General features: G+C 41.3%; 1 protein-coding gene across 2 annotated transcripts in view; it reads right to left on the reverse strand.

Moving 5' to 3' along the window:
• The window catches only part of EIF2B3 (eukaryotic translation initiation factor 2B subunit gamma), a 135,589-nt gene that overhangs the window by 65,152 nt on the left and 49,749 nt on the right, over window positions 1–20,688 (reverse strand). For both annotated transcript variants that reach the window (XM_040977732.1, XM_040977733.1), the window contains exon 5: window positions 10,011–10,122. In XM_040977732.1, coding sequence (XP_040833666.1) covers window positions 10,011–10,122 — 112 coding nt within the window. The remainder of the gene's footprint in view (window positions 1–10,010; window positions 10,123–20,688) is intronic.

The raw sequence follows: 20,688 nt of genomic DNA on the forward strand, positions 1-20,688 counted from the left end.
GATTTATTTGAAAGACAGAAAAAGAGACAAAGACAGAGATCTTTCATCTGCTCACTTATTCCCTAGATGGTGGCTACAACTTGTGTTTGGCCAGACTGAAGTCAGGAACCAGGAACTCCATCTGGGTGTCCTATGTGGGTGGCCGGTGCCATCAACCATTGCCTTCCTGAGCACATTAACTGGAAGTTGGAAGTTGGATTGAAAGTGGAGCAGCTGAGACTCAAATAGGTACTCTGACATGGCATGAATATATCAGCTTAATCTTTTTTTTAAAGATTTATTTACTTCTATTGCAAAGTCAGATATATAGAGATAGGAAGAGAGACAGAGAGAAATATCTCCCATCTGATGATTCACTCCCCAGGTGACTACAATGGCCGATGTTGCGCTGATCCAAAGCCAGGAGCCCAGATCCTCTTCTGGGTCTCCCACAGGGATGCAGGATCCTAAGGCTTTGGGCCATCCTCGACTGCTTTCCTAGGCCACAAGCAAGGAGCTGGATGGGAAGTGGGGCTGCTGGGATTAGAACCAGCACCCATACGGGATTCCGGCGCTTTCAAGGTGAAGACTTTAGCTGTTAGGTCATGGTGCTGCACACAAGATTTATTTATTTTTGTTGAAAAGGTGGTTATACAGAGAGGAGGAGACACAGAGAGAAAGACCTTCCATTTACTGGTTCACTCCTCAAGTGGCTCAATGGCCAGAGCTGAGTTGATCCAAAGCCAGGAGCCAGGAGCCAGGAGCTTTTTCCAGGTCTCCCTCTTGGGTGCAGGGTCCCAAGGTTTTCAGCTGTCCTCAACTGCCCTCTCAGGCCACAAGCAGGGAGCTGGATGGGAAGTGGAGCAGCCAGGACACCAAGCAGCAGCCCCATGGGATCCCGGTACATGCAAGATAAGAACTTGAGCCACTAGGTTATGGTGCTGAGCCCAACCTTTTATGCAACAGTGCCAGTCCTTTCCCTGTGCTTCTGGTCCAACTTCCCGCTAATGTGCCTGGGAGATAACAAGCTCAAGAACCTGGGTTCCCACCACCCAGGTGGGAGACCTGATAAAGTTCCTGGTTCATGGTTCTGGCAGGCCTACCTGGCTGTGGAGGGCATTTAGGTAGAAAACCTGCAGATAATAATTCTGTCCCTCCCTCACTCTCTGTCACTCCCTTTCAAATACATAATTAATTGTCTAAATGAACAAACCAATCAAAATAGGTAGGGTAGTGTTTAAATCCCAATCCCTGGGAATTTTGTATGTTACCTTAAATGGTAAAAGTGACTTTGTAAATGTGATTAAGCTTTTCAGAACATGGGGATTGCCTTAGATTATCCTTGGAGAAGGGCAGTGTAATCACAAGAAACAAATAGCTAAGTGTTCTTAACTAAAATGTCATTTAATTTCTGGAATTACAGCCTGGAATGCTCAAAACGTTAGCCATATCATTAAGTCCGACTGAAACACCACAAATTTAGTGGGTTGTCATTTGAGTACTACGGTTCGTTTGGCTTTGGGAACATATCTACGGTGTCTCACAGATGTTGTTTACATAATCTGCAGCCCGTGTGGGCTCCTCCTTCTGCTGCGGGCTCCTCTTTATCCATGGCCTGCAGCTCTGGGAGAATGAGAATCAGGTCCTGGATCCACTTTCGTTCTGATGCTATTCATTCCTAAGAAACTGGAAAATTCCCTCTGATAGGCCAAATGATTATCTATCAAATATCAGAATGCTGTTGGACCACACACTGGAAAGTTGAATACAGTGGTTTTCAACCTTGGTACGTTAGGATTCTCCAAGAAACTTTCAAAAGTTTCTCATCCTATGCCAGCCCAATTAAATCAATCTCTGAGGGTGCATTTCAGGTATCAGTATTTTAAACATTCCTCCTCAGGGTTGAGAAGAACTGGTTTTGTGAGATGGGCAGACAAGAAGTCAATGCTTATACAGTATGAGGCTGGAAAGGTTTACAGTGAGTGGATATATTTTTTAAAAAATTACTCTGAGGAGTCATAGAGCAGAGATATTATTAGATAACATTCATCATAGTTACAGCTGTAGAGAGCAACACAGCAAGTCTGTTTCGAAAGAATGAAAACAATTAAACCATCCAGGTCCTTTAATTCTATAGCTAAAAGAATAGTTAAGAATATATATATGTGTATTTTTTTCCAGGGAGACAGACCACAGAAATGCCATGTTACCGTATTGTGTGTTGAAGGCTAGATTCCCCAGAACTAACACAGAATTTGGAATGCAAAATGTTTATTAGGGATTAACATCTCTGAAAGGAGAGGGAGGAAGCAGTGTGGGGCAGAAGAAATATTTGAACAGAGCAGGTTCTATAAAGCTTTCACCAACTCTGCAGGAAGTTCTGAAGCAAGGTCTGCCTGCCACAGTGGCAAGGCCTTTCTATCTCTGCCTCATCCAGAGAGGGTATGATCTCAGTTAACATGACTCTCTGTAAAAGAGACAGGCTGTAAAGCTGTTGAGAACCACAGGCTATCTGCGGACCATACTCCCAGGCGAGCAGCAGCAAACCCTTCCCTATAGAGGACCTAGGTAATACATTTCCGTGTCTTTCCCGCTATAGCAATACAACAGTGGCTTAAGATGCAGTTTCTCCTCTTAGGAAGTTAATTGTAACTCACTCTTTCTCTCTATAGGTATACAGGAAAGAAGAACTATGGGACACCTGCTGCCAATATTTAAACAACAAAAAACCTTGAAGTTCAGTAAGAAAAAACAATGGATGACTGCTCTTGCCTTCATTTAGATTGAGTTAGTGATTTGTTGTAGATCTCAACAAAGGGACCTTACAACCAGGTGAATCTACCTACTTCCACACTATGTGGGCAGCAAACTATGGTGGAAAGGAATGGTGCTATATATGATATTAAAGCACATGCTTTTTTCCTCTAAGATATTTTGGCTTTGTTGTTTCTAAGAAACTCTTGACTGGAAGCCTAGAGGTCTAGAATTTTATTAGTCATCTATTCTTAAGTAACATATTACCTCAACTCAAAGGCTTAAAACAACAAACATTTATTATCTCACAATTTTGTGGTTCAGGAATTAAGGAGTGGCCCAGCTGGGTGGTTCTGACTCAGTGCTTCTCCTGAAGTTTCAGTTAAACTTTTGGCTGGAGCTCTGCTCATTTCAAGGCTTGACAGGAAGAGGACCTGTTTTCAACCTGGTGGCTAACCAGCCTCAGGATATCTGCTTCCAAACTGGTTGCTGGCAGGCCTCAGTTTCTCACTACATGCTCTTCTCCAGACCCTGCCCGAGTGCTCAAGTCATGGCAGCTAGCTTCCACTCTCCCAGTGCTGAGTCATGGTGGCCTTTCCAGACTAAAGAAAGGTAAAACAGCATGGTGTGGCGGGGGGAAATCACATTAAGCACCCTACCCTTACACTGGCAACATTCCATATGGGACAATCAGTTCAGCTCCCACCTGCTCCACTTCCAATAATGCTCCCTGCCAAAAAGCCTGGAAAACAGTGGAGGATAACTCAGGTATTTGGGCCTCTGACACCAAAATGTGAGACCCAGATGGATTTTCAGGCTCACAGTTTTGGTGTGACCCAGCCTGGGCCATTAGCAAACAAGTACCTAGAATATGGATATATATCTCTCTGTCTTCCTGTTGCTTGCGCTCTTTCTCTCTCTCCTCCATCTTCCTCTGTATCACTGTGCCTTTTTAAAAAAGATTTATTTATTTTTATTGGACAGTCAGATATACAAAGAGGAGGAGAGACAGGGAGGAAGGTCTTCTGTCCGATGGTTCACTCCCCAAGTGTTGACAACGGCCGGTGCTGAGCCCATCCGAAGCCAGCTCTTCCGGGTCTCCCACGTGGGTACAGGGCCCAAGACTTTGGGTGGTCCTCTACTGCTTTCCCAGGTCACAAACAGGGAGCTGGATGGGTAATGGGGCCGTTGGGATTAGAACCAGTGCCCATACAGAATCCTGGCGCATTCAAGGCAAGGACTTTAACTGCTATGCTATCGTGTTGGGTCCAAAAATAAATCTTGAAAGAGAGAGAGGGCCCAGCATGGTAGCCTACCAGCTGAAGTCCTTGCCTAGCATGCACCAGGATCCCATATGGACGGCAGTTCTAATCCCAGCAGTCCTACTTCCCATCCTGTTTCCTGTGTGTTTCCTGGGAAAGCAGTGGAGGATGGCCCAATTTGGGACCCTGCCACCCGTGTGGGAGACCTGGAAGAAGCTCCGTGCTCCTGGCTTCATATCAGGTTAGCTCCAGCCATTGTAGCCACTTGGGGAATGAATCAATGGACGGAAGATCTTCCTCTCTGTCTCTCCTCCTGTCAGTATATCTGACTTTCTTTTTTTTTTCCCCATTTAAAAAATTATATTTTTGACAATCCTTACATAGTTAATTAGGGCATAAAGGTTCAAGGGCTCCAGAAAAGTAGGTATGACTATCATTTCCACACATTTTTTTCTCTATACCTGGAGCAAAAGGGGAGGTAAAGGGAGAAACCCCACCCAGTCTCCCACCCATCCCAGGTCCCTGATGTGGGGCATGCTCCAAGAGTCTTGCTCAAGTGGTTTTAATAGTTCAACAGTTATGAATTGCTGCCAATCTCACCATTCCAAGCACAAAGAAATTGCCTAAGAATCCACTGACTGACATTGTCCATTTTAGAGTCTCCATTTGCCTTGTTTCTCACTGCCAACATATGGCTGAGGTAGTTGACTGACTTGTTCTGTCCTCTGTCTTTTCATGGTTAGGCTTCTGAGTCTGGCAGTTCGATTGAGGGGATCCCTAAAGAAACTTTGTCTGAGGTGAACCCAGACCAGGGTCTTGTGTGTACTTGCAAGTACGGGTCCTGGTACAGTCCATCATCCCAGTCAGCTAGTTGTTGCAATTGCTGGATCAGTTTTGTTTCCAGCCCTGTCTTCCAAGGGAGCCAATGGGTGTTGCAGTCCAGCCTGATTCTGCCCAGCACACACTTGGCCCTCACATAAACCACTGGGAGTTGTAGCCTAGTCTGAGCCACCCATAACAACCCCCTCCAGGCCTGCCCCCTACCCTGGTTCCCGTGCTTGCCAATATGTGTAGCCAACTAGTCCAGTCTGTCCCACATCCCATTCAGCTCTCATGTATGTCAATGGGCATTGAAGCCTAGTTCAACCCAACCCACCCCACTATCCAGCCCACACACATGCTGTTGGTTGCTTTTCTGTCTAGCCACCCCTGCCCCTGTCCTGGTTTTTGTGCCTTGCAGTGGGAGCAGTAACCCAAGAGGGAGGAGCCCACTATTTCCCTTCTAGGCCACTCCCACTCCCGGACCATGCACTCTCGAGGTGGTTCTGTGGTTTAACTTGACAGAATCAGCCCCTAGTGCCAGCTTCTGTCAGCTGATGCTGTGGCTAAGCCCAACCAACCCTCACCCACTCTAAGTTTTGTTTGCACCAGGAGGAACAGTCAACCCAGCCTGGCTTTTCCCTGACCTAGCACACATGAGGTTCACAGGTGTTGTAGCCCTGCCTGGCCTGTTCTGTCCCCATCCCAGCTCACTCTCCAGTGGGAGTAGGTATCCAGCAGGGGAGCCATTTCACATTCCCCCTGCTGGCCTCGCCCCCTCCCTCCTGGTCCTCATGTATGCTGGTTGGGTACTGTGGACACATCTGGTACAGGTCACCTCGCCCTGGCATTCCTTAATGTGAACTGGTTTTTGTCATGACCGAACCTGGCCCAACCCACACTCTGTTATGGTACTTAGATTCACCAGCGGGTGATATGAACTGGTTCAGCTTTGTCTGCCCCCGACCCATGCCAAATGTATGACAGTGGGATACTTTCCATGGCCTGTTCTGGGCTTTTTCCTATCATGCTTCTTGCGCTTCTGTTTCCTGCCAGAGGAGTACCCAGGCTCCTCCATCAGAACCTCTCCCAGAGCTAGATTTTGCACATACCAGGGGGTCCATGAGCCAGCCCTACTCAGTTCACTTCCTGTCCTACTAGGAACAGTGGCTTTTCCTGACTGGCCTTCAACCCAATCTGGTTCTTACTGTTGGACGTTTCAGCCTAGCCACAGCTCATTCATAGCCACACACAGCTCACACATGGCTCAGTAGGGGCTGACACCTAGCCTAGTCTGTCCCACATCTACCCCGGTCCTCCAGAGTACTAGATGGTGTTGGAGTCTAGCCCGGATTGGTGCGTCCATTCCCAGCCCACACTTGTGCCAAGGGAGACTACAACCGTTTCCCGTTCAGAACGCACCCCCATTCTAGCCACTGTGCTCCTTGGTGAGAACCTCAACCCAGCTAGGTTGTCCCCTTAGCTCCCCAACCGGGCCTGTTTCCAGCCATAGATAGCACGCATGCCAGTGGTTACTCTAACTCAGCTTGGCACAGCCTCTCAGCTGTCCCGGCCCCTGCCTTAGATGCTGTATGCTGTGGCTTAGCATCCAGTAGGTGCAAGAGCCTAGCTTGGCACGACCTGTGCTCCATCCTGATTTCTAATTTTGCTTGTGAGCTAAGATTTGCTCAGTCTTGCCCGGTCCACCCCGTTCCATTACCAACGCACACATTAGCCAGCTGTTAGGGCTACTTTGCCCAGGTTGTCTGACCCCCAGGATATTTGACTTTTCAATAATGATAAAAAAAAAATAAAACAAATCTTAAGAAAAGAGAGAGCAAGCATGAATAGGCACCAAAGAAAGTAGCTAGGAACAAATTGCTAAGCCCAGGCCACTCTCAAGCAAAATTAAGTTTCACTTACTAAGGTAAATGCTTTGAGAATTTGTAAGTATAACTTTAAAACTCCTACAAAAATTAAACAGAATTAGAAAGATCTAGAATTCAGTTAAGTTTGTTTTTGCTATTGGGTAAGAAAGAAATGAATAATCCAACAAAGGCCATTTCCACTGCAGAAAACATTCTGAGCAACTTAACAGTCAGACAATAAATAAAGATTCTTCCCAGCAAGAATCTGTACCATTTTCACTAAACCAGGAAAGGCCACTTATCCAAAGCAAGGACAATGTCTTCACCCATTGGACTGTGTTTTCAGAAATAACACTGCCAACATCCAGCTCTCCTTTGGTCATTAGGATTCTTACAATCCAAGATAGTACAAATGTTTAGCTTCATACTTAAGCTATACTTATTAGGTTTGTGTATTATCCCTCCCCCCGCCCCCCAAAGGCAGAAAAAGAAAGGGGCAAGTGGTGATGATGGTGGTAATAAATATTTCATGTTTTGGTTTACTCTGGGTCAGGCCAAAGCCAGGAGCCTGGATTTCATTCTGGGTCTTCCATGAAGGTGGCAGGAATCCAGATATTTTAGCCATCATCTGTTGCCTCCAAAGGCCTTCAAAGGCAGGAAGCAAAAATGACAGAGCCAGAAATTGGACCCAGGCACTCTAATAAGGCATACAGGCATCTTAATTGCTAGGCTAAATTCCTGTTCCTGTAATTTTCAAAAAGAAATGCCACATTTGCTTTGTGAAAAAGATGCGTGTCTATTTTATAGAATTCAAGAACTTCAGAAAATTGCTAAGACAAAAATTTAAAAAATTCATTCCAAGAGTTGGTATTGTGGTATAGCAGGTTAAGTTGATTGCCTGTGACACCCACATCCCCTGTGGGCACCAGTTTCTGTACTGGCTGCTCACTTCTGATCCAAATCCCAGAATAAATGCTGACTTCCCAGAAGCATTAGCAGGAAGTTACATCAAAAGTAAAGTGGATAGTACTTGAAACAGCACTCTGATAAGGGATGGTGGAGTGGCAAGCAGTAACTTAATGTGCTATGCCAACATCGGCCCTTTCTTTCTATTTCTTGAGGTTTTGTTTTGTTTTGTTTTTTCCAGAATAGGTTGTCTTTTATAGTACATTTTTCTGGCTTTAATTTTGTTTCTTATAGTGTTTGTACAGTTGACATGCTAATCCCTTTGATCTTGTGCATGCCTGAATCATGGCTTTGCCCACAAGTTTTATTTGTTTTGATATGCACAGATGAATTTTTGTCATCCTCTTGGATCTGAAACTTGCCACATGAGTGCTGAGTATTTTATATTCTACGTATTTTCCTATGGCTTCACAGAATGGTGTGAGTGGAAGGGACAGGAGAAATTTAGAAAATACAGCTTAAGGCATTAGTCTTCACTAGAATATTTTTTTCCTGAAGTTTTGTAAAATATTCTTGGTTTATTCCATATAATTATGGGAGAATTCTTATAGACAGAATCCTTCTAGCTTGATGTTATGTCACCTAAGGTTAAATTTGTTTTGATATAGCTGGCCTTATCATCTATTTCCCTTCTTCATTTATACCACAACAGTTCTTCCTTTTATTTCTCTGTTGAAGAAGATAAGGGCAATGACATGCACTTTGTTTTGTTTTAGATTTAGGAATATTAGCAAAATGTGTAGGTTTTCATTAATGTATCAGTAAGGTTCCTGGGGAGGGTGACAGGGTAGAACTGGGACCCCTTTTTAGTTTATTCTTTGTTCCTTACCAGAACCTTGTTTGTTTCTTTGGTCTCCACTTTTTAATTTTTTATTAACTTAATTACCCTATCTGGGGGGCGGTGTTATGAAATGCCAGCATCCTAAATGACAGGGCAGTTTCAAGCCCTGGCTGATGCTCCCTCTCTGACTCAGCTCCCAGGTACAATGCCTGGGAAGGCAGTAGAGGGCTGCTTAAGTGTTTGGGTTCTTGCAGTTCATGTTGGAGACCCAGATGGAGTTCCTGGTTTTTTGCTTCAACTTGACCCAGACCTGCTATCCCAACCATATGGCAATGAATAGGTGGATGAAAGATTTCTCTGTCACTCTGCCTTTCAAATAAACAAATCTTAAAGAAAAAAAAAAAAAAAAAGGAACTTCTTGGAAGACAGAAGCTGATATGCTCCAAACACACACACAAAATAGGAAAATTGAAAGGTTAGTTACTTTGTTTGATTGGTTTATACTGTTTACTTGTACTGAAATATAATTAATGCCATAAAAATGTACAACTATTTAATGAAAATTAATAATTTAATAAACCAAAAATGAAAAGAAAGTTCTCAGTGAGACAGGACTACATACACATTAGGGTGGCTTCTATCAAAAACCAGAAAACCATGAGCCTTGGTGAGCATGCAGAGAAACTGGAATCCTTAAGCACTGCTAGTAGAACTACAAAATGCAAAACTACTCTGGAAAACAACAGGGAGGCACCTCAAAAAATTAAAACTAGAACCATCTGATCCAGCAATTCCCCTTTTAGGTATATATACAAAAATATTAAAAGGGAAATACTGAAGATATATCTTCATACTCAATATTTATTGTGGCACTACTAGTAACAGCCAAAGTGGAGGTAACTCAAATGTCCATCAATGGATAAAAAAAATGTAGCATTTACATTGGAATATTATTTGACTTTACAAAAGGAAGTCAATCCCACCACATTCTATAACATCAATGAATACTGAGGGCATTGTACAAAATAAAATAAGCCAGTAACAATGATAAATATTCTAATTTCATTTCTCTGAGGGATCTAACATAGTCAAATTCCTAGAAACAGAAAATTGAATGGTGGTTGCCAGGTATTTGTATGGAGAAGTAAAGGGGAATTGCTGTTGAGTGGGATAGGTTCAAATTTGCAAGATGAAGAAGCTCTGTAGATTTGTTTTGCAACAATCTGAACATACTGAATATACTGAACTGTTCATTTTATGAGATTTTTTTTAGCACAACCTTTTTTTTTTTTTAAATAAAAAAGAGGTTTTTGTAACACCATCAGAAAGACAGTCCTGTTCTTTCCACATGCTTTGCCCTACTCATATGTGTAGGATTTGCTCAACCTTGGCAAGAGACAGGGGAAAGCTAAGCATATGTAGTGAAGAGAAGCCTTTACCGTCTCCTGGGGAAAACAGTCACATACTTTGGTCAATTTCACACAGTATAATCTAGTTTTCATTCCCTCTTTCCCATGGTGGGTGGTTTTATTTTGTTTTAAGACAAGGAGAACTGCCAAAAAGAAAAACCCTAGGGCTTACTTCCGTAGGATGGATCCCTTAATGACCAGCTCTTCGTCCAAGTCCGCTTCATTAGCCATGAAGAGCAGCCTCTTGCCTGTGCTGTCCACTCCAACGAAGTCTCGCTGCTCCACTGAATCACATAAAAGAAAGAAAACCAAGTAAGACCCCATGCTTCACCTGCATGGTTAAATCAGAGGACAGGGGACGCTGCTCACACTGTTCTCAGAGCCAAATATGGGAAGGAGACAAGAGAGGAGTCACAGTAGCAAGTAGTTAATTTTTTTTTAAGATTTATTTATTTATTGGAAAGTCAGATATACAGAGAGGAGGAGAGACAGAGAGGAAGATCTTCCGTCCGATGATTCACTCCCCAAGTGAGCGCAACGGCCAATGCTATGCTGATCCTAAGCCAGGATCCAGGAACTTCTTCCGGGTATCCCACACAGGTGCAGGGTCCCAAAGGCTTTGGGCCTTCCTCGACTGCTTTCCCAGGCCACAAGCAGGGAGCTGGATGGGAAGTGGAGCTGCCGGGATTAGAACCGGCGCCCATATGGGATCCTGGGGCGTTCAAGGTGAGGACTTTAGCCGCTAGGGCACGCTGCCGGGCCTGTTAATTTTCTTTTAAATTGCTTTAACTAATGGATATTTGGTGAAGTCCGAATAAGGTCTGTGAATTCAAACACTGCACCTATATAATTTCCTGTATTGAGACTATCTGCGCATATGAAGGAGTCTTAAAATTAATGACAAATATACATAAATATAGAAAACTATGTATGGGTTTCAATTTTTTGCAACAAAACAAACATCTTCTAATTTCATTTTTTTCAGAAACGTTTTGAAATTGCTACAGATGTTATAAATACAGAGAATGATGGAACAAATGCTAATATTTGGGGAATCTGGTTGAAGATCACACATTCTTTATAATCTTATAACTATTCTGTAAATGTGAAGTTATATTTCAGATATATGAGGGGCAGTCAAGGGACTGTTTATTTTAAGGTTATTGATATTCACCCAACATTAACTGTTAACTATATGTCCACTGTGCTCTAGATATATAATGTTTCAGACATTGAAACAGATTTGTGAGTATTGTGGCAGATGGTTAGGCTACAGTTTGGGAAGCCTGCATCTCAAATCAGAGCATCAATTTAAGCCCTCAGTACTCTCCTTCCAACCCAGCTTTCTGCTGATGAATCCTAGAAGGCAGGAGAGGACACCCTAAGTGTTTAGGCCCCTGACATCAATGTGGGAGACCCAGATGAGTTCTAGGCTTCTGGCTTGGGGCACCTGAGTATTGAATAGTGGATGGAAGATTGATGTCTCTCTCTTTTGCCTTTAAAATAGATGATTATAAATGATAAATAAATAATGTTTAAAAAATTTTTTTGAAGATTTATTTATTTTTTATTGGAAAGGCAGATCAGATTTACAGAAAGAGATGGAGAGACAGAGAAGAAAGATCTTTTATCTTCTTCATTCCCAAAGTGGCCGCCAATGGCCGGAACTAATCTGATCTGAAGTCAAGAGCCAGGAACTTCTTTTGGGTTTCCCATGTGAGTGCAGGATCCCAAGACTTTGAGCCATCCTCTACTGCTTTTTCAGGCCATAAACAGGGAGCTGAATGGGAACTGGAGCAGCCAGGACTCGAATCAGTGCCTGTATGAGAGCCCAGCACATGCAGGGATTTAGCCACTGAGCCATTATGCTGGGCCCATAAGTACTTATTTTATTAGATACAGAAAATTCTTTGGAAGACAATGATTCCACAGCCATCATATTACTGTTATTTTCTGTTATATTTCTCTCTCACACCCAGATTATAAACTATTCAAAGATAGACTTGGAGCTGGTACAACTCTCAACTGGCTAATTCTCCACCTGCAAATGCTGGCATCCCACATAGTCACTGGTTCATATCCTGGCTGCTTCACTTCTCACCTGGTTCCTTGCTCATGACCTAGGAAAGCAGTGAAGGATGGCCCAATGCCTCATGATCCTGTACCTATGTGAGTGACCCAGAGGAAGCTCCTGGCTTCAGATCAGCTTAGCTCCAGCGGTGGCAGTCATTTGGGAAGCAAAAGTGAACTAGTGGATGGAAAATTTTTCTATTTCTCTTTCTCTTTGTAAATCTGCCTCGCCAACAAAAATAAATAAAGCTTAAAAAGATAAGACTTATGATTCCTTTTGATCTCACATAATATCGAGTAGAGTACAGGACACTTAATAAGATGTACTACTAACATATATACAGTATTCATAACTTACGAAACATAACAAATTAAGAGCAGAACTTCAAAAGCCAGACCACCTGGGTTATGAATTCCAGCTGAGCCACTTATGAATGAGTAAGTTACTTGACTTATCTGTTTCTAAGTTTCATCTATAAAATGGGGAAATAGCATCTACTTCACAGGTCTGTTATAAGGGTTCACTGAGTTAATATTTGTAGCGCATTTTACTAGTATTAAGAAAAACATTAAATGTTTAAGTTAAATAAATAAGATGCATGTTCTTCAATAATCAAAGTAACACTCTAACACCTTTTACATAAGAAAAACTAAAAACTTAGCACTAGGAAGAATTTTACCTGTAAGGATGACTTGGTTGGCATCATACTGACAGACAGTGGCTACTATTCCACAGAATATGCTTGACTGTTGCCCTGCATACCCAAAACCGAATTACCACTCAACTACAAAATACACTTATTTAGTTCAGGTACTTGAAAGCACTGAGGATTCCCAATGAGATGATCTCTGCTCATATTATCAGCTGTCAGCTTGAATCTGAATTGGAATTAGGAGTACCCCAGGATAAAAAGTTGTATGTTGAGGTTTTAGTCCCAATAACCAAGATTAATGAAATCCAAGGAAAGAAGAATAAATGCTGTCAATTTAAAACTAAATTTTAGTGTCCAGTGCAATAGCATAATGGCTAAAGTCCTCGCTTTGAATGCACCAGGATCCAATATGGGTGCCAGTTCCCATTCAGCTCCCTGCTTGTTGCCTGGGAAAACAGCTGAGGATGGCCCAAAGCCTTGGGACCCTGTACTTGCCTGGGGGACCAGGAAGAAACTCCTGGCTCCTGGCTTAGGATTGGCCCAGCTCTAGCCATTTTGACTTCTTGGGGAGTGAATCATTGGATGGAAGAACTTCCTCTCTGTCTTTCCTCCTCTCTTATATTTACCTTTCCAATAATAAATAAATAAATAAATAAATAAACAAATAAATAAAATCTTAAAACTAAATTACATCATGTACTTGCTAGTACATTCAAGAATCTGGTCTGAGAACACCTTAGACAAAGTTTCTTTAGAGATCTCCCCAATTGAAATGACAGACTCAGAACCCTAACCAAGAAAAGAGAGAAGACAGAACAGGTCAATCAACCATCTCAGCTATATGTTGGCAGCGAAATACGGAGCAAACAGAGACTCTATGATGGACTATATCAACCAGTGGATTCTTCAAAGACCTCATAGTGCTTGGAATGGCAAGACTGGCAGCAATTCATAACTGTTGAAATATCAAAACCACCTGAGCAAGACCCTCAGAGCATACCCTACATCCGGAACCTGGGGAGGGTGAGAAATTGGGTGGGCTTTCTCCCTTAACACCCCCCTTTAAACATGAAGGAAACAATATGGAAATGATAGTCTTACCTACTTTTCTGGAGCCCTTGAGCCTCTTTACCCTAATTAACTATGTAAAGATTGTCAAAATATAATAATAATAATAATAATAATAATAAAAACCCCAAATTACAGAGAATTTAAATGGCTGTACAGCAACCTTGACATAGATCAATTAATCTATTACATGGAAACTTGAGGCTGTAACAAAGTCTACAAAAAGTCTGCTTATGAGCCAGCCATTTAAAAAGAAACAGAGAGATGTTATTTTTGGATAAAGTCTGGAGTGCTTATCCTATCCAAGTCCTTAGGCTCACAGAATCTTGAATAAACGAAATGTCCTGGGCATAATCATCTCCAGCCATCTCATTTTTCACCTGTTTTACATTAGCAGTACTCTTCTCAGGCCTTCCTCCATGTATTGCTTCTTCTCAGCTACTATAACCAGGACCTCAGATTATACTACAGGTTATAGAAATGTGAAAATGGTTCTTTCTGTTCTATTTTACCACAGTAGGTAATTTAATAATGCCCATCCTAAGAAGAAAAGGCTATACAAGTAAAGTTATAAAAGCAGAAAAAGTCTCTATTTTTGACATTTCTGCACTATTATTCATATTTTCTCCTGATATTTACATCTATCACTGATTTGGGCTCTTCTCTAGTCATTTACTTATCCATTCACCCAACCAACAAACATATTTGCGCATATACTCTGTGACAGGTGTTGAGTTTAGAGGTGGGAATTCCAACTCATTTTATGCGATCCTGATGTCAAGACCAGAAAAAGAATTATGAGAAAGGAAAATTACAAGCATATTTACTCATTATTCGAATATAAAATTAATAAATAAAGTATTAGCAAACAAAACATTAAAACATACAGTAGATAAAAAGTAGAAAGTATTTGGCAAAATGCATATATTTATTTTTTTTTTAAAAGATTAATTTTTATTATTTTTTCATTGGAAAGGCGGATATACAGAGAGGAGAGACAGAGAGGAAGATCTTCCGTCCAATAATTCACTCCCCAAGTGAGCACAACGGGCCGATACTATGCCGATCCGAAGCCAGGAGCCTCTTCCGGGTCTCCCACGCGGGTGCAGGTTCCCAAAGCTTTGGGCCGTCCTCGACTGCTTTCCCAGGCCACAGGCAGGGAGCTGGAAGGGAAGCGGGGCTGCCGGGATTAGAACCGGTGCCCATATGGGATCCCGGGCGTGCAAGGCGAGGACCTTTAACCACTTGCGCCACCGCGCAGGGCCCAAAATGCATATATTTATGAAAAAAAGTTTCAATGAATCAGTATGAGAAGAGGACTTCCTCAATCTGATGACAAGCATCTGTTTCTAAACATCATTTTAAACATTCACTGTAGTAATTAGCATTTTATGAGATGTTAAAAATAATGTCTTTTAAAATATATTTATTTTCATTTGCTTTAAAGGCAGAGTAACAGAGAAGGAGAGAACGCATCTTCCACATGTTGGTTCACTGCCTAAGTACTGACACAGCCAGGACTAAGGTTAAATTCAGCAGAAGCTCAGAATTTCATCCCATTGCCCGCCTTCCACATGTGTAGCAGGAACCCAAGCACTTAAACCATCATCTATATGCATTGACATGAAACTGTATCACAAGCAGAGGTGTTGGGACATGAACCAGCACTACAATATGTGACGTGGGCATCCCAAGCGGGAGCAATCTGCTATGCCACAATGCCTGCCCTGAAAGCAATCTTTTTAAAGTCAGGAATGAGAAAAGAGTGCCAGCTAGTACCACCTGTATATGTAATTATATTGGAGGTCCTGGTCAACATAGGAAAACAAGAAAAATAAATTATAAACTACATTATAAATTTCAAACTATTATGGAGACAAAGGAAGTAAAAATTTCAGTTAATAGTTAAGTTCAAGAGACCTGTTTTACAACATGGTGACTTTAATTAAAAACAACAAAGTTATATTCTTGTAGTCAGAAACAACAGTTATAGTCTTGATAATTGGTGAGGCTAGATTTTAAGAACACTACAAACAAAATAACTCATGTAGGCCTCCAGAAAAAATATTTATGTAAAAACTTAAAAATTGAAATAATATTAGACCTCTTTACTAGAACACAGTAAAATACTATTTTCAAATATTTCAGGGAACATGATTCCCAACTGAAGTTTTTGTCCAGCCAAAGCATCAAAAGATGAGAGTAGAAAAAGACCTTTCACACATGAAAAAGCTAAACAAAAATCCACTTCTAACAAATCTCATCTTACTAGGCTACCAGAGATTTATCTATTACAAAAATGTGAGTATAAACCAGAAAAAGAAGATATGATTTCAACATGACAATGAAAAGTGACATAAATGACAGCTCTACATAGCAACTAACGCAGATTATGAAAACCCCAGGACAGGTATCTTTAACAATTCAAAATGTGGGAATATCTAATGTGTTGGATTTTTTTTAAATTAGAAAGACAGATCAGGGGCCCAGCATGATAGCCTAGTGGTTAGCTAAAGTCCTCGCCTTGAATGAGCCGGGATCCCATTTGGTACCAGTTTTAGTCCTAGTCGCTCCACTTCCCATCCAGCTCCCTGCTTGCGGCCTGGGAAAGCAGTTGAGGACAGCCAAAGCCTTGGGACCCTGCACCTGCGTGGGAGACCCAGAAGAGGCTCCTGGCTCCTGGCTTTGGATTGACTCACCTTCGGCCATTGTGGCCACTAGGGGAGTGAATCAGCGGATGGAAATTCTTCCTCTCTGTATATCTGACTTTGTAATAAAAATAAATAAATCTTAAAAAAAAAAAAAAGATCAGATTTACAGAGAGAAAGATCTTTCACTTCCCAAATGACCATAATGGCTGGAGCTGAGCCAATCTGAAACCAGCAGCCAGGAGCTACTTCCAGGTCTTCTACACAGGTATGTGTTGCAATTTCACAAGAAGAAATTCACAAACCAGTGGCTTGAATCAGTGATAAATACATAGAATGCAAGCAAACAAAGAAATAATACAATATTTAGGAAAACAAGAGGAAAAGTAACCAGATACTACCAGGCTCAGCTATGAATGCTATTTATGTAGCTCTAATAGTATAAATACTAAGTATTCAAGTAATCAATAATGCAGTATCAACAACTATATTAGAAAGATGAGAAAAATGGAAGTTTGCATATGTAGAGCAGGAGCTGAGGATGTGGTAAAACCTAACTAAACTTTAAAATTCATAGTAGGAAAAAAAATTACACACACACACACACCAGTTAATTCTTATAGCAAACAGAAGTTTTTGGAGAAATGGAGTTAAATGCCAAAAAGCTGGCTAAAAATGTTGGTAGAGGGGCCTGGTGCAATGGCTTAATGGCTAAATCCCTACCCTGCAAGCTCTAGGATCCCATATGGGCACTGGTTCATGTTCTGGCTGCTCCACTTGCCATCCACCTTCTTGCTTGGAGCCTTGGAAAGTAGTAGAGGCTAGCCCAAGCCTTGGGACCCTGTTCCTGCTTGGGAGACCTGGAAGAAGCTCCTGGCTCCTGGCTTCTGATCAGCTCAAGTTCTACTGTTGTGGCTATTTGGGGAGTGAACTAGCAGATGGAAGATCTTTCTCTGTCTCTACTCTCCATAAATCTGAGCTACCTTTCCAATAAAAAGAAATAAATCTTAAAAATTCTGATTATTATACTTGTCACATTGTGGTTTCTGAAGCCTTGCATATTTGAACTTACTCCTGCGTATTCTCCCTCCAGCAGAACATATTCAGTTGAGTATGCAGACATTTCAACATTTCTATTATCAAAAAATGGTTACAGGAGGTGGGAAGTTTGAGAAGAATGGGGATTGAGAAAAGAGCACAGATAAGCAGAAGCCCATGCAGCAATAAAAACTTTGTTTTTGCAGCATTGCCTTGGGAAAAATAGAGGAAATGAAAGCAAAGAAACAAAAGCTTTGGTTGAGGTTCTGGCATAGTGAGTTAAGCTGTTGCCTAGAATGTTGAATTCTAGTTGGGCAACTGTTTGTGTCCTGGCTGCTCCATTTTCCAACTAGCTCCCTGCTTGTGGCCTGGGAAAACAACAGAGGGTGGCCCAAAGCCTTGGGACCCTGAACCCAAATGTAAGACCCAGATGGAGTCGAGAATTTGTATAGTGACAGCAATAAACACTTAAACAGGGGAACGTACAGCAAAAAAAATGCCTCTTGGTAAACATTTGTAATATAGCAAAATAAATACATCTTCTCATTGAAATTGAGATGGACGAAGAAAAAAAAGAAATTGGGCAGGAAGGAAATCTTAATTTCCAACAAACAAGAGATGACAAATAGAATGCAATTTTCACAATTTAAGATATATATGATACAATATTCTATGTGTAGTATCCTGAATGTAAAAAATTATAGATATGAGGTAAAGTTCTTTCAAGATCATGTTCTCTAATTTTGCCCATCAGATTTCAAGTTTCTGAAAATGTTTTATGACTACAGAGAGATCATTGAGGGTAGGGAGATGGTGTATTTTCCCCCTTTTTCCCCCCACATATGTACACACACATCCCAATACATAGTTTATGCTCCATCAAACTGATCTCTTGATCATTCAATACGTACATTTAGCAATGATGAAGAATGGCTGAATATTGATAAGTAGAAGACCATATATATCAGTAATGATATCTACTGCTGCAAAAATACGATTTATGTATTTATTCAAAAGGCAGAGTTAAAGAGAGGGGGAAGAGACAGAGAAAGAGAAAGAGGGAGGGGGAGAGAGAAGGACAGGGAGGGAAAAGGAGGGGGAAAGAGGGAAGGCAGACACTGCAGAGCGAGTGAGCAGGTGGGTGAGTGCAACACAGAGATCATCCACCAGTTCACCCTTCAAAGGGTCATAGTGGTCAGTGCTAGGAAAGGTCAAAGCCAGGAGCCTGAAACTCCACGCGTCTCCCAAGTGGTATCCGGACTAAAGTCTACTTGACATTTTCTGCTACTTTGCCCAGTGCATTAGCAAGGAGCCAGACTGGAGGGAGAACAGCCAGAATTCAAATCAGCAGTATTACAGGATGCTGGCTTTGCCATAAAGCCAACGCTTAGTTACAAAATCTTGTATAAAATTTCAGTTAGATTGGAAGAATGTTTTAGCTATCTTCTACACTGATCATTATTAATAATAATGTACTATATATTTCAAAACTGCTAAAAGGAATAGTTCTCACAACACACACATACACACAAATGCTAAGATGTTGAAGTAACAAACATGGTGTCAGCTTCATTAAATCTTTGTTATTTATATATATATGTCAAAACATAACAAAGTACTCTACAAATACACGCAATTATTATTCTTCAGTTTAAAATAATCTTAAAACTACTTCTAAACATAAATAACTGACAATGACTGGTTTGTGAGAATCAAATTCCTGAATTCATTAGCTCATGGGCTCTTATAATAGCTTGTTATAGCTACTCATAAATCTTGACTACAGCTCAGATTCCAATCTTTAGGATTTTTAAACAAATATTTATTTATTTACTTGAAAGGCAGCGTTACAGAGAGGAGGTGGTGGGGAGAGACAGAGAGAGGTCTTCCATCCTTTGGCTTACTCCCTAAACCGGCACAACAGCCAGAGCTGAGCTAGTTGGAAGTCAGGTGCCAGGAGCTTCTTCCAGGTCTTCCTTGTGACTCCAGGCACAAGCATTTGGGGCATCCTCCACGGCTTTTCCAGGTACATCAGCAGGGAGCAGGATCAGAATTGGGGCAGCCAGGACTCAAACTGACACCCATATGGGATGCCAGTGTCACAAGTGGTGGCTTTACTCATACTGATACAATGCTGATCCCCATCTTTAGGATTTTAAACTGCTAGGGCTAAGGTTCATCTTCATTTACCTGTGAGACTACAAAAGCTATTTTTATAGACAGGCCATTTGACAGCTCACCATGACCCATAAAAGGGTCAGGTGTCGGGATAAAAATCAACAAAAGAGATCTAATCTCTATCATGCCTACAGTCTAAAGGGAAAGAGTAAATAAACCAGCAGGTTGCTATATCAAAATAAACATTTCTGATTTCACTTTCCTTGAACCTTTTGAAGTGCCCTTGTACAAGTCGGACTGTTCAAATCCTAAGAATAAAAGCACTAAGATATTAATAAGTCATGCATAGTTTCTAAGTATAAAACACTATTAACATTAATGTGTATAATAATTGAATAACAATAAAAGACTGATATGAAAGAACAATGAATCACATTATCCCAACTAAGCAAAACATAAAGAACACATAATCTCAGAAAAAAAAAACCGGGGGAAAAAAAAACCACATAATTCCAGGAAAAACTGAAACCCATTAAAATATGCTCTTACTTATAGCACTCTATGGTGGTATAGCACTCTATGACATAATTGAAGAAAGATAAGAATAATTAATAACTACCATGTTTATTGGTTAGTAAAAGCATTCAAAAGAATCAGTTATACTCATATATTTAGATTTTGTTTATTCGAAAGTTAGAGATCTGTCTATCTGCTGGTATAATCTCTGTTTCTCTGGATAACTCTTTCAAATAAAATATAAATAAAAATCTTTAAAAACAAAATCAAAAGCATTTAATTGAATTTATTATAATTGGGGCCTGGAGATATACTGCAGTGGGTAAAGTGGCCATTTGGGCACTAGATTGAATCCCAGCTGCTCTACTTCTAATCCAGCTGCATTAATGCACCTGCAAAAGCAGTGGAAGATGGCCCAAATCCTCAGGCCCCTGGATCCATGTGTGAGATTTGGATAGAGTTTTGTGGTAATTTTGGGAGTGAGGCAGCAGATGCAAGATACCTGTTTCTCTCTTTAATTCTGCCTTCATACATGAGAACCAGGAGGGAGGGGGCGAGGCCAGCAGGGGGAATGTGAAATGGCTCCTCTGCTGGATACCTACTCCCACTGGAGAGTGAGCTGGGATGGGGGCAGAACAGATAGATAGGGCTACAACACCTGTGGACCTCATGTGTGCTAGGTCAGGGAAAAGCCAAGCTGGGTTGACTGTTCCTCCTGGTGCAAACAAAACTTAGAGTG

Source organism: Ochotona curzoniae, unplaced genomic scaffold (genome assembly GCF_017591425.1).
Source record: "Ochotona curzoniae isolate NIBS_2020 unplaced genomic scaffold, NIBS_Ocur_1.0 contig_2855, whole genome shotgun sequence".
Lineage (NCBI taxonomy): Eukaryota > Metazoa > Chordata > Mammalia > Lagomorpha > Ochotonidae > Ochotona > Ochotona curzoniae.